General features: G+C 62.2%; 1 protein-coding gene across 1 annotated transcript; it reads left to right on the forward strand.

Moving 5' to 3' along the window:
* The first annotated feature begins 717 nt into the window (after window positions 1-717).
* Window positions 718-14,032, forward strand: STK32C (serine/threonine kinase 32C). Its single transcript, XM_081823284.1, has 10 exons — window positions 718-890; window positions 4,075-4,248; window positions 5,131-5,168; window positions 5,270-5,359; window positions 5,604-5,707; window positions 6,207-6,323; window positions 7,540-7,665; window positions 7,750-7,881; window positions 12,412-12,479; window positions 13,373-14,032. The coding sequence occupies exons 1-10, from the start codon at window positions 772-774 to the stop codon at window positions 13,509-13,511; spliced, it is 1,107 nt and encodes a 368-aa protein (XP_081679410.1). The 5' UTR covers window positions 718-771; the 3' UTR covers window positions 13,512-14,032.
* The last annotated feature ends 350 nt before the right edge of the window (window positions 14,033-14,382 follow it).

Below are 14,382 nucleotides of genomic sequence, written 5' to 3' on the forward strand. Positions count from 1 at the left end.
TCCCACCCACCTCGAGTTCTAGAATCTTCCACTTCCTCCCATTCTTTCCCACCCCCCACCCCACCCTGGCTCCTGTGGCTTGGAGATCTAAAGCCCGAAGGCGAGGGGACCCTCACATGTGGCTTGGGTTATCTGTCCTTGAGTGGTCTCTCTACAACCTGAATGGGGGACATGGCATTGCCCCCCCCCAGCCCACGATTTTGTGCATTAGCCCCGCTTTCTTCTGGAGACCTTCGTCCCTGGCTCTGACTGATGCCCCTTGGCCACCCGGGCTTGCCCCAGCCAAGTCTGGGTGCTTCTTGTGTCTCTCCGTCCCGAACGTGTAAGCGCCATCAACAGAGCTAACTGACTTTGCCGTTCAGTGCCCCAGGGGGTTGGCATTTAAGAGCCATGCAAGGACTCCCCTGTCGTCACAGGAGGGTCCCTGTTGCGATGGCGATGGTGGCCGAGGGTTGATGAGGACAGCAGCTCTTGCACATGGGGCCTTCCCGGTGCAGGACTCTGGCTGAGGGGGTCTTCCTCAACCTCCCCCCACAGCCTGCCAAGTCAGCGGCTTCTCCGAGCCCCGGGAAGGGGTGCCAGATCACCGCTGGGGAAGGGCCGGGGCCCCAGCGCTGTACTCTTGGCTGGGTCCTGCCCCACCAAAGACATCCGGTCGTTTCCGGGTCGCGTCTACAGCGGGCAGGGTGGGGGGGTGAGGGTGGTGGCATCGACGTGGACATTCCGTCTGCCCTCCAGGTGTGCATCGTGCAGAAGCGGGACACAGAGAAGATGTACGCCATGAAGTACATGAACAAGCAGCAGTGCATCGAGCGGGATGAGGTGCGCAACGTGTTCCGGGAGCTGGAGATCCTGCAGGAGATCGAACACGTCTTCCTGGTGAACCTGTGGTGGGTGACCTGCCACCACCCTCCCCTGCCCCAGGGCCCTTCCCCGGTGCTCCCTCCTCCCTTGCCTTGGGGACACCCTGACTCTCAAACCACTCAGCTTCTGGTTCCCCGGGGCCAGAGCTGTCCAGGTGTGCAGGGCGCACCATGTCAACGCAGGTCTCCCCACCCACGGAAGGGCCAGGTTTTCCCACAAAGAGGCCTGTGGCCCAAGGAGTTTCTGCCACTAAAGCCAGTGGGGAGAGTACTGGGCGCCTGAGTTCTTCCATAAAATGGGCACGAGACCAGCTCCTGGAGGGGAAGGAGCCCTTTACTGCAGTGAAATCACTGCCTCTTTCCTACGTGGGAGTCCTGCTGCACGAGGGTCCTCCCCAACACGAGGTCCTCACTGAATCCTCCCGGACAGCCCCCATCCTGGGGTCTGTGCTCCCTGATGGGCTTACTGACTGGGCGGCATTCCCAAGGGCCCTTGTGGGCATAGGAGCTCAAGCAGCTGGGAAGGCGTGCAGTGAATGGGTTCTGGTCCTGGTAGTGCCGCCTCGGGACGATTGAAACATCCCCCCAGTATGAGCGGGGGTCCGTCAGCCGAACGTGGAGGGAGAGGCAGCCCCACCAGCATCTGGGGACAGAAAAGTGGGACAGGGCATTGTTGAGAGCGACCTGGTGCTAGCTCCTCCAGGGGACACACTCAGGGCTGAAGACCCCCCTTTGGTTATTCCCCTGGGGCGACCACAGGTGCAGGAGGTCCTTCAATGTGACCAGGAGGCCGCAGCCAGCTCCGCGAGTCAGAACCCGGGGTCCTGCCTGGTTGTAATACAGGAGGAGGAGCTGGCTGTGCCACAGGGGGCGTGGCCTTGCCCCGGTGCTGAGCCAGGCCTGCAGGGCAGTGGGGCCCGGGGCTGCCCAGGCCTCCTCCGGCTCCTCACCCCCGGATGCGGCCCCTGACTCCCCTTGCTGTGGCTCCACAGCCCTACGATTGTCTAGTCTCTGTGCGAGCACAGGTGAGCAGGGCCACACCGCGTCATTGTGCTCCATGGTGGCGTTTTCAGCATCCTGGGACAGTGTTTCTAAAGCTGGAGGCATCCAAGCACCCCTTAAACCTGCCCTCTCTGCCTGATGGCCAGGGAGGGTCAGAGCCCTCGTCCTCAAAGGTGGTGACTGCTCCGCTAGGGTGGTAGTTCAGTGCGGTGTAAACGACCTGCTTGCAGCCTCACAGGAATGGGTTGCTATCTGTGGTTGACCCTCAACCATGACACGGCATGGAGGCTTGTCAAGAAGGAAGACCTGGGATTTCCCAACATGGGGGCTTTAGCTCCCTCCCAGGCCGTCTGGGCCTCTCTTGGGGAGGCAGGGTGCCTAGTGGCCAGGACATGGGCTCCTGGGTTGAACTTGTCCACCCTGCCGCAGTCACCTCTTCAGTGGAAGAGAGGTCAGAGTGGTCCCCAGTGCAGAACAGGAGGTGCATCTATACAGGCAAAGTGCTCCACCCAGGTGAGGCAGGATGGGAGCCATCGTTACAGTTACTCCTCCCCTCCCGCCCTGCTGCAGCCAGGACCCCATCTGCACAGGCTGGCCTGCCTCCCACCATCCCAGGGCCGGGTAGCACAGGGCCGCTGCAGCTTCACCTTCCGTTGTGGGAGGCCATCTGCTCTCGTCCACTGCTCCCCAGGACTCATGACCTGTCCTGGAGCCTGGCATTCCAAGTCCCTTTGCTCTCTGGTCCCATATCCCCCTCCCCAGGCCACCTGTCCCTGAGATGAGGGCAGGGTGGCTTCTGGTGGGCAGGCAGAGGAATAGCACATAAAAAAGTCAATTCTTTGTAACGTCATTCTGAAAGAGCCAGTTGCTTAACAATAAGAGTTCCCTCTGAGAGCTCACAAAAGAAATTACAAAGTGGAAGGAGATCCTTAAACTGTTGTTTTGTTATTGCCATCATCATCACCATCATCATCACCTCCATCACCACCAATCATCACCATCACCTCCATCATCATCATCACCATCACCACCATCACCATCATCACCATCACCATCATCATTATCACCATCACCATCACCACCATCACCATCACCACCATCATCACCATCACCTCCATCATCACCACCATCATCACCATCACCTCCATCATCACCATCACCACCATCATCACCACCATCACCATCACCACCATCATCACCATCACCTCCATCACCACCAATCATCACCATCACCATCATCAACACCATCACCATCACCATCACGATCATCACCATCACCATCATCATTATCACCATCACCACCATCATCACCATCACCATCATCACCATCACCATCATCGCCATCATCACCATCACCTCCATCCTCATCACCACCATCACCATCATTATCACCATCACCATCACCACCATCATCACCATCACCTCCATCATCACCAATCATCACCATCACCATCATCATAACCACCATCATCACCATCATCACCATCACCTCCATCCTCATCACCACCATCATCACCATCACCATCATCACCATCATCACCATCACCTCCATCATCACCATCACCATCATCACCATCACCATCATCACCATCACCTCCATCACCACCAATCATCACCATCACCATCATCATAACCACCATCACCATCACCATCATCACCATCACCATCATCACCATCACCTTCACCACCATCACCATCATCATCACCACCATCACCACCATCATCACCATCATCACCATCACCTCCATCCTCATCACCACCATCGTCATAACCATCATCACCATCACCATCACCACCATTGTTAGAAGCTGGCCCCTTGTGCAGCACTGCCTGAGCATTTTGCCTTGTGGTCTCCATTCCTTAACAACCCTCCAAGGCAGATGTTTTTATCCCCTTTTTAGAGAAGAGGAGCAGCAGGGAAATGGCCAAAAATGATGCTGTGTTCTCTCCACTGGTCACTCCCAGCATCTCTATCCCCCACTGGGCTGCCTCCCATCAGGACCGGCTGCTCTGTCCTTCCTGAGGGCCCTGGCTCGGAGCAGCTCCTGAGCACGGGCAGAGTCAGTGCCTTGGGCAGGGCCTTGCTCCTGGGGAGTGCCCGCGGGAGGTGGGGGTACCCAAGCCCTTAGATGGTTCGTCAGGTGTGGCAGGAGCTGTGGCCTCGGTTCCCCTGTCATGCGTGTGCCACGTTCTCCCCCGGTGCCCTCAGGTACTCCTTCCAGGACGAAGAGGACATGTTCATGGTGGTGGACCTGCTCCTGGGCGGGGACCTGCGCTACCACCTGCAGCAGAACGTCCAGTTCTCCGAGGACACGGTGAAGCTATACATCTGTGAGATGGCGCTGGCCCTGGACTACCTGCGCAGCCAGCACATTATCCACAGGTGTGTGCACACCGGACGGCTGGGCCGCCTGCCTAGGCCAGTCCACCTGCAGAACTTGGACAGGCTCCTGCATGGGCTGCCCACCCCCTGGCCTGCAGACCTGCCCTCAGGTGTAGCACCTGGGCCCATCCGCGCCTGGCTCCAAGGCCAGCCCCTGGGGGTGGGCCTTGTGCGAGCAGCCCCCGGCTAGCCAGGATGGGGGTCCCCTTCATCCGGTCTGTCCAGTTGTGGGATCCCGGCCACCACCTAGCAGAGGCCATTTGCTCATCTGCCATGCCCCTGGGGACTGAAACGAATTTTAACATTAGCTGAAAGCAAGTTAGGAAGATAAAGCTGTACCCGAGAACAAAACAAGCAAATGCATGTGGTGTATTATCAAGTTGGATGGGTGGGATCTCTGCGTCTCTGCCCTGGGGGATTCTGTTATCTGGTTACGATTCAGGCACGAAACATTGACTGAGCACCTGGAAGTCAGGCAAGGTGAGGCCTGAGGCCAGCTGCTGGAAGGCAGAGACCCAGATCATCAATTCGGTGCAGCCCCAGGGCTCTGGGAGAGGGGCCAGCCTGGGGGTGCGGGTGAGGGGGCTCTGCATCTGTCCTCGGAGGCTCCAGCACCCCTGTGTCCCAGTGCATTCTCCCGGGTCTGTCTGGCCTCAGCAGGTGGGGGGCTGGAGGCATCCCCAGCCCCAGGACCAGGATAGCTAGTTTAACCTGGCTCCGTCAGAATGTTGCCAGGTGGCAACTTCTTAAGGCCCACTTGGGTCTCTGGGGCCTCTGCCTTGAGTGGGGAGGGGCCCTTGAGGGAACGCCCCACCCTGCCAGGGACTGCAAGGCATGAACGGGGCTCCTGGACCATCTCCCCATTTCCTGCTCCCTCAACAGGGACGTCAAACCCGACAACATCCTGCTGGATGAGCAAGGTGAGCCAAGGCTGTGTGAGGCTGGACGTGGGGGCGTGCGCCTCGCCCATGGGATGCGTCTCCAGCCCTTGGGACACTTGCATTGTCTTCTCTGCTCACAGGGCATGCGCATCTGACCGACTTCAACATCGCCACCATCATAAAGGACGGGGAGCGGGCCACCGCACTAGCTGGGACCAAGCCGTACATGGGTGAGCCGAGGCCACGGGCCCACTGCTGGGCGTGCTGTGTCCGACCCAGGCCGGTGGGGAGGGGGGCTCAGGTCACCCCCCTGAAGGCACAGGACGGTGTGGGACAGGGGGGGGCTGCTAAGCACAGCTGGTTTGATCCCACAGCCCACACCAGGGGGAGGAGGGGCCCCCAGGCAGTTAGTGGAGGAGGGGGCCTGGGGCCTGTGGGTCCGGGATACTCAGCTACCTCTCCGTTCCTGGAAAGCTCCGGAGATCTTCCAGTCTTTCGTCAGTGGTGGGAGCGGCTATTCCTTCGAGGTGGACTGGTGGTCAGTGGGGGTCCTGGCCTACGAGCTGCTACGTGGATGGGTAAGGAGCTGGCCCCGGACCCTGAGCTGGCTGTGTCCCCCAGCGGTGGCCCGAGTGCCCAGGGAAGGATGAGGCTGCCCCCTCCATGGGTGCTCAGGGACAGCCGCCCGCTCCGTGGATGTACGCTTTCAGTGGAGCGTCTCCATGGAGAGAGACTGTCTGAGCAGGTGCAGGAGTGGAAGCCCCCGAGGGTCCCCTGGGGCCGTGGGCAGGTCAGAGACCTGTCAGCAGGTCGGCCTTCTTGGCACTTTCCTGTGGGGGTCATCCTGGTGGCCACCCCCTCATGGGGCCTCCGAGACCCTGCACCCTGAGCCACGCCGCCGGCCCCTCCTGGCCTCAGGGCCCACCCACCCAGGCCCAGGCCTTCTCGGGGGTGACGTGCTTCCTTCCTGGCCCCGGGCTCCCCCTGGGAGCTGTGCCTGCGCTGGGGGTGGGCGCCGCCGCAGGTGCCTCTGGGCGTGGGGGTGGGCACCTGGTGTAGCGCTGCCTCCCCCCCCAGAGGCCCTACGACATCCACTCCAGCAACGCCGTGGAGTCCCTGGTGCAGCTGTTCAGCACAGCGAGCGTGCAGTACGTGCCCACCTGGTCCAAGGGGATGGTAGGCCTGCTGCGGAAGGTGAGCCTCTCCCGTCGGAGGAAGGCCGCGCCCGCCCCCCGCCCCAGGCCCACGGCCCGTCTGGCCACAGGCTCTTTGCCGAGCACTGGTTGTGAGCTGAAGCCCACGTGCCTGTTGGCTCACCTAATCCCCACGATGATCACCCCATTTCACAGATGCCCAGACTGAGGCACATGTCACCGTGTCAGGCGTGCTGGGGGGAGGGCACGTGTGGGCTGGGAGCCGGACCCACGCCGTGCTCCGGCCTCCTCTACCCCGTCCTTCTGTCAGAGATGAGCTGGCCGCAGCTCCAGGAGCACCCAGAGAAGACCCCAGAGCCCCCTGCACCTCCCAAGGCCTGAGCGTGCGGCTGCGGCAGCCCAGGGGACTGCAGCCTGGCAGGGACCGGGCCAGGTGTTGCTATCAGAGTGTCTCCATCCGGGGTGCAGGTCTGGGCTGGCCCCACCGCTCTCCACTCAGGGAGCCCCACTTGGAGCACACCGGTGCCTCCGGGCTCAGGACCGGGCGTGGGAGAGCCTGCTGGACACACAAGGCTCAGCCGGCTCTCGGCTCCTGGCCCACAGGGCCCTCCTCCACGTGCCCTCACCCCTGCCGGAGACCTTCGCCCCTGGAATGATAGCTGAGCAGCCGGAGGCCTCTCCCGGGCCCCAGGGGGCTCTCCACCCAGTCTCTGCTGACAGTTCTGCCCACACCTGCCCAGGTGGTTCCCGCAGTGAGGCCTTGGCCCCCAGAGACCCAAACAGGGAGCGGGGACCATTCATGCGCGAAGCCTCACGCCTTGGGGAAGCCTCAGATAGGTCTACCTCCTTTTCTCTAAGAGGAAGGACAGCATATGGGGGGACACCCAGCCTCCGTGACCTGGTCACACAGGGCGCCCTGGGGCTCCCTAGGGGCTGTGCCCAGGACCTTGTGGCCCTCCCTGCAGCTAGCCAGGCTGAGGCTGCCGCCTGCTGGTGAATCGCAGTAGAATGTCCCTGGGTACCCCACATGCCCTCTGCTGGCCTCTGCTGGCCTTGGGTTCCAGGGGCTTGGCCAGGTTGTCCCCTTGGCCACATTACTGCACTGACCCGAGGTAGGTGCCCCCTTTCCTTGCCTGACCCTTGAGATCCTTGTAGTGAGGCCTCCGTGGGGTACCCTGGCCCCAGGTCAGGCGGTCAGCTCTGTGCACCAGGATCGTGCTGGGCCTGGGCACCATCTGACGTGGGCCCTGTTCCAGCTCCTCACTGTGGACCCCAAGCACCGAGTGTCCAGCCTGCAGGACATGCAGGCAGCCCCGTCACTGGCCGGCGTGCTGTGGCAGGACCTGAGTGAGAAGAAGGTGGCGCCGGGCTTCGTGCCCAATGTAAGCCTGGCAGGCGATGGGCAGCGGCTCCGGGCAGGTGTGGGCCCACCGGCAGGCAGGGCTGAGCTTCCTGTCCCCCCACAGAAAGGCCGCCTTCACTGCGACCCCACCTTCGAGCTGGAGGAGATGATCCTGGAGTCCAGGCCTTTGCACAAGAAGAAGAAGCGGCTGGCCAAGAATAGGTCCCGGGACAGCAGCAGGGACAGCTCGCAGTCGGTGAGTGACGGGCCTGGTGCGGGGTCCTCCCTGCCTTACCCTGATCTGAGGGCCCCCCCCGACCTGAGCCCCGCTCGTCCTTCTCCTACGCAGGTGACATCCCTCCCGTTCCTGGCTGTGGTGCTCGGGCTAGGGACGCATCATGCCCAGCTCTGCTCCCGGGTCTCCCACACTCTCCCTGTGTGTGTCTCCTCTTACAGGGACACCCTAACCCCAGATGACCCTCTCCTAACCTGACTCTGTCACATTCCAGGGAGCTGCAGGGTAGGATGTCACTCTGGGAGGGACACAGTGTAACCCACAGCAACCCCTCTCCTGCCCCAGGAGGGTGGGGGCGCTCCTGGGGAGCTCAGGCTGTGGGCATGGGATCAACCCTGCACCTGTCCCCCGGGAACAGCTGGTACTCAGAAGCACCTGGAGGTACAGGTGTGGATGGCAGGGGTCACAGTGGTGACCCTGTAAGCCACTGGTGGCCCCCTTCCACCCCTGGACCCGTCTGAGCCGGCGGAGGCCCCCAGCCCAGTGTCACCTCCTCACACCTGCTCCCCGGCACAGGGTCAGGCGGGAGGTGGGTGTCGCCCCCTGCAGGGCTGCAGGTTTGCGGGCATCCCTGGGGTGCCTGGATCCTGGGGAGCAGTGGGGCCCGGCAGCTGGTGGCGGCCCCTGGTGTGCGGAGCTGGAATTGCAGGTGTGGCCCCGCCCATTTCCAGGTGGGCTGTTTTGCTGTGGCTGTGGGGTGAGCACTGTGAGCCCCTCCGCGGAAGCAGGCGAGCCACGCTCCTTGGTCCTGCGGGGATTGCTAAGAGTCGTGTGCGTGTCCTGAGGCAAGGGCCTTATCAGAGGGGCTGCAAGCATTCTGTTCTGTGGGTTTTCTCTTTGCGGGAGGTGTCGTTCGCGGAGGCGTTGGACTTTGGTGAAGCGCGGAGTGTCCACTTCTGCTCTCTCGTTCCTGCTTCTGGCGTCTTACCTAAGAGACCGCTGCCTGACCGAAGGCCACGAAGATTCACTTCTGCCTTTTCTTCTAAATGTTGTGTAGTTTCACCTCTGGGGTCCGCTTTGGTTCATTTTTACGGATAGCGTCAGGTTGGGGTCCAGGGTCGAAATTTTGCACGTGGATGCACTCGTTCAAGCGCTGTTTGTTGCAAAGACCTTTCTTTTCCCATTGAACGGCTTGGCATCCTTTTCAAACATTAATCCGCCAAAAGTAAGGGCTTATTTATGGACTTGCGATCCTACCCCATTGATCTGTCCGTCTTCCTCGTGCCAGCCCCGCACTGTCCTGATGACTGTAACTTTGTAGTACGCTTCGAGATCAGGAACTATGAGTCCTGCGCTTTGTTCTCTTTCAAGATCGCTCGGCTGCTTTGGGTCCCTTGCGTTTTCGGTGAATTGCAGGAGGTTTGGGAAGTGTATCTGAGCTGCTTCCCGGGTCTGTTTTTGGCTAGAAGTGGAGCCTGGCCGCAGGCTCCGCGGGCGACAGCTGGGGTCCGCTCCGTGGTCACAGCTGGGGTATCAGTGCTCATTAAGGCCCCACAGACGTCTGCCTGGAGACAGGGATTCATCCGAAGGGTTTATTCAGGAAATACGCTCCGGGGGGTGGATGTCAAAGTCCCGTGGACAGCGGCTTCAGCCTGACCCTCCAGGGACCCTGGTGTGTCGGCCACACTTCGAGGATGCTGGCTTTCATCTCCCAGCCCCCATGGCCATCAGCTACGGGGCAGGAGGGACATGCGTTTCTGCGGCCTTCCGACCGTGTGTGTGTTGGCCGAGGGCCGAATGGCGCAAGTGTGGGCGTTGGAAGGAGAGCGCCCAGAGCAGGACGGACGCACAGACACAGCACAAGGCTTCCTGCCGACGCACGCGACGCAGCCATGGAAGGGGGTGCTCTGTGCACCCCGTGGTGTGTGCGGCCCACCTCGGTACCACCCGCTCCCACCGTGCCCTGGATAGTTCTGGAACCAGCCTCAGGCTTCCTGGGAAAACCAACATGAGCACGGTTAGCAGGACGGACCACAGCCCTGGCCGCTCCCGCCCTCCGTGTCCCTTCATGTACCTCCCCACCCGCACCTGCTCCTCTGTGTGTCAGTCGCTCCCCTCCTGGCGTGACGCGGACCCTCGCCCGAGAGCTCAGAGCCCTGGGCGCATCGTTTCTCAGGCGGGAGTGTGTGCACTCGTCCATTTATTATCAGCAGGAGCCCTGTCCCTGATGGTGGAGCCGGTCACCCGGCCAGGGTGGTGGCTCCTCTCGGGAGGCCAAGGTGGCAGGGCAGTGACTGTGGAGGACAGAGTTGCACACGCCGAGTGCTGGCCTCCAGTCTTCAGTGGGCGCTGACCACCGGTGTGAGGAGCTTCGGGCTGGGGGCGCCCGGAGCCCACTCAGGGCCAGGCACAGTTCACCTGATCCCCCCACCGTGGCCGCGTGTGGACAAGGACATCTGGAGGACGTGCCGCCTCCTGCGCCCCCATCTAGTTACCATCACCACCAGCATGGCGCAGGACCGCGAACGTCAGACGAGCGAGGCTCTTTCTGGCTCCATCGTGACAGGGACCGGGAGGGTAAGCCGGCCTTGGGCCAAGACCACGGAAGTGCCACGGTCCACCTTGGGTGACTGCAGTCCGGTCCTCGTCCTTCCTGTGGGGGGCACAGAGAGGACGCCTCCGTCCACCTGGAGGCCGCGAGCCACACCCCAGAGCTATGCGTAACCGGTGCGGCAAAAGGACCCTGCCTCCGGCTCAGCCGCTGCGCCTGGAGCGGCCGCGGGCTTACGTGTGCTGTGGCCCCCGCCGTCTGCCACAAGCCAGGGGCCGGGCCTGCCAAGGGGGCGGGAAGAGAACAGGGAGCGGCGTCCCTGTGCCCTGAACGTTCGAAGGCAAAGGTGCAGACTTGAAGTCGTGGACTGCCGTTCCTCCGCAGACGCGGGCTTGTGATTTATCAGGACCAGGCTGCTTTGTTGGGTCAGGGAGCAGGACCTTCTCTTCCACCACAGAAGCTGCTCCCCACGGCCGCGAGGCTCTGCCAGATGCCATGAGTGCACCGTGTTCGTGCCTTCGGCGGCTGGCGGCGGGGCGATAGCCACGCGGTGGGGCTGGGGTCGCCGCCCCGGTGAGGTGGGCGTGGCCAGGTGTCCCAGCAGACCCTGCATCCAACCGACCTCCGAAGGCCGGCGTTCCCCCTTCCCCAGGTGTGCTCAGGGGTACGCTCGGGAAATGACTGTGATTTCCCATCAAGGTGGCTGATGACAGCCTTCTGCTCTCGTACCCTTGATCTCACTGCCTATGTGCGAGCGCGTGCGTGCGCATGCGCGTGTCTGAGCACTCGCTGTCCACCTCTCCGACCCCCAGGGGCAGTCTGTGACCCGTCGGACATCACTAGATCCTGGGGCTGGAGGTGACCTGCTTGTCACTGCAAACCCACTGCCGTGACCCTGGTTACTCCCACCTGGTTAGGTCCGGCTAAGTTAGGTCCAGGCTTCTGCCGTTCCCACATGCCATCATCACCATGGTTTCTAGAAAACAGGCAGCGCTGAGCTGCCCCATGGTGCCGTGACCCTCACCAGCTCATTCCTTAGCACCTTGCTGAAAGGAATGTCCTTTGGGGCCTCCAGGAGAACATGGTCATCTGAAGGGTCCTTGGTTCTTGACTCTTTTGAGTCTGTCGACCCATTCTAGCTGCCCACTTCTCTTGAGACTGAGCTCCCCTCAGCATTGGCCCCAGGCTGTTCTGGAATCTTCTAGGCCATCATGTCTTCCAAGTTTCCAGGAGCCTCCCTGCAGCTTATTAGACCCCACTCTAGGGGTCTTGCCAGGGAATGAGCTCCCCGATCATGAGAGGATGCCTCATGCAACCGCATAGCCCACACCCCGCCCTCCCACAGCCCTCGGGTGCTCACCCAGGCTGTCCTCCCGCAGCAGGGAGCGCCTCTATGACCTTAGCAGGTCCCACACTGGCCGTGCTGCTGGTGACCAGGACTGTTCAGAGGCCAGGAGGGTAGGTGGAAGCAGATCTGGGGGAGCTGCTCTGTGCCACTTGCAGGAGCCTTGGAGAGGTGCTGCTCTCCTCCCGTGGCAGGGGGGCCTCTTGCAGGCTGGAAGGTGCGGGCACATCGCGGGGCTAATGTGCCCACCCATGTCCACTCAGAGGACCTCCCAGGTTCTGGGGTCCAGCTCCCTCCTTCCCACAGCCTTGGCTTTGGTGCAAGGAGGGGAGGGAGTGAAGCCAGGTGTGGTTTCTGGCCAAGTTTCGTCCTGCAGACACTGTCTCCGTGTCAGCACCCACCCTGAGGCAGGAGCTTCCAACCTGGGCATCCTTTGGTCGCTGGCTAAGGTCACCCAGGAGATGCAAAGCCCCACATGCTCTGGCTGCCCGGGCAGTTCCTCCAGCAGCCCGAAAGCAGGTCTCCAAAGAAAGCCCCAGGTGCAGGCCACAGGAGGAGAGGTGGGGAGGGAGGCAAGCTCAGGAACCCCCTGAGGGGATGCGAGGGAGCCTCAGAGCATCCACTACACTCATCGGTATGTTTTTCTGACTAATAGGAGAATGACTACCTTCAGGACTGCCTTGATGCCATCCAGCAAGACTTTGTGATTTTTAACAGAGAAAAGTGAGTGTGTTGGGGGTGGGCAGCGGCGGGCAGGGAGGAGGTTGAGGCTCTCTGGGCCACACAGGTCCTGAGCCCCAGCAGCCACGAGGCATCAGGGGGCCTGGGAAGTGGACTCCCACCCTCCTGGGGCCTCGGGGCAGCAGCCCTGGGGGCAGAGGGTGGGAGGCCCCAGCTCAGGCTTGTGCGGGAGGGCTCCTTGGGAACTTTCAGTTCTAAATGGGGGGTCTAACTGCCAGAATCTCCTGGGGAGACCCTCGGTGCTCTGCCCACACGGGCCGATGACTTGCGGTCCTGCAGAGTCGCATGAACTGCTACCCCTCATGCATTCCATAAACCCTTACTGAGTGCCAGGGACTGTGGGTCAGGAAGACACGACAAGCCACAGATCGCTAACACATCTGCTGCAGGGGAGGGAGGAAGCCCAGCACAGTGGGCCCAGGAGAGGAGTGGCAAGGTGAGGCACGGAGGGCTTCCTGGAGGAGGCAGCTCTGAGCTCTGTCCTGCCTCAGTGACCAGGACAATGTGTGGGCACTGGTTTAGGGCACTGGCTTCCATCCTGGAGGTCAGAGGCCTGAGTGAGAACTGACTCGGTCAAGCTCTCTGCAAAGCTTTGTTCCAAAATTGCTGATGCACAGGAATGCACTTAAACTAGGTGTCCTCAGCTTCTGGCTCACCAGCCCCACTGCTCGAGCCTGGGGCCTCAGTGGTCACACAGGGCGCTGCCAGGCTGGACATCGCTCTCAGCTCCCCGTGGCGCCTGCAGGGACATGAGGTCCAGCCGTGTTCCCAGGGGACCCATTCCGCGAGTCCTCGGACAAGTTGGGTGCCGGCCAGAAGTGTCCGGGGGCTGCTGGTGAGGCTGCAGAGAGCCCCTCCTTGTGTTTCCCCACCAGGCTGAAGAAGAGCCAGGACTCCGCGAGCGAGCCCCTGCCCGCCCCCGAGGCCGGGGATGCTGCGGAGGACCGGGAGGGGGCGCGCCCCGCGGGGCCCATGTGCGGCTCCATCTGCCCCTCCCGCCTCACTGAGAGTTAACGCCAGTTGCTTTGGAGATTCGGTCGGCCAGCAGGACAGGACAGGCGGCGGGCAGAGGCCCCGCGTGGACGTTCCCAGCCAAGCGGCCCAGTTCATCCCAGCACAGACCCGGCCGGTGGCCCCACAGCACCCTGGCCCTGATTTCCCTGGGACGGGCTGCCTGCCCACTGGCTCTCGTCAGCATAGGGCAACTGGAGGCTGTCAGTGTGGCCGAGGGGTGGGCAAGCAGGCTGGGTGCCCCCCTCCCCAGCGGCTCCGTTCCCGGCAATTGTGGCAGGAGGCCCGTGGCCTCTCCTGGTGGCCCCCTGACCCGCTCCCGGCAGTCACAGAGGTCCCAGCACCCCCAGCTGTACATATGGGCGCCGGCCCTGCTGTGGGCAGACGGACACCGTTCACGGGCTCCCCGGGGGCCACTCGGGCTTGTGCGTCCGGGGGAGGGGGAGGTGAAGAGTGCTTTTATAGAGATACTTCTGCCGTGTTTCTGTAGATTTCTCACCTCTGAGCATCATGACGTAAGAGCTGCTCGGTGTCTGTGTTGTGTGTGTCGCGTGCCCGCAGCTGCGGGGTGCACAGGCTGGTCCGTGGGCCGGGCGGCTCCCACAGTCCCACGGCTGCGGTGGGGGCGCCCTGGGGGGGCGGGGCGGAGGCTGGGCCTGCCGCAGAACCAGAAGCAGCACCGCAGGTCCTGTGAGGAGCTGGCTGGCCCGGGCGGAGGAGGCAGGCTCGCTGCCCCACTTGCTGAGGGCCGGGCAGTGAGAAACGCAACCCCAGGTGCTCATGTGGGGACTCAGGGCTCCGGTCACCAGCGGGAAACCAGGGTCCAGGGAGGGCGGCTGCAGGATGCCCTGTGGGGGTGGTACCAACCCCCAGA

The sequence above is a fragment of the Leptonychotes weddellii genome, chromosome 6 (genome assembly GCF_054177405.1).
Source record: "Leptonychotes weddellii isolate Sample4059 chromosome 6, ASM5417740v2, whole genome shotgun sequence".
NCBI classification, from domain to species: Eukaryota; Metazoa; Chordata; class Mammalia; order Carnivora; family Phocidae; genus Leptonychotes; species Leptonychotes weddellii.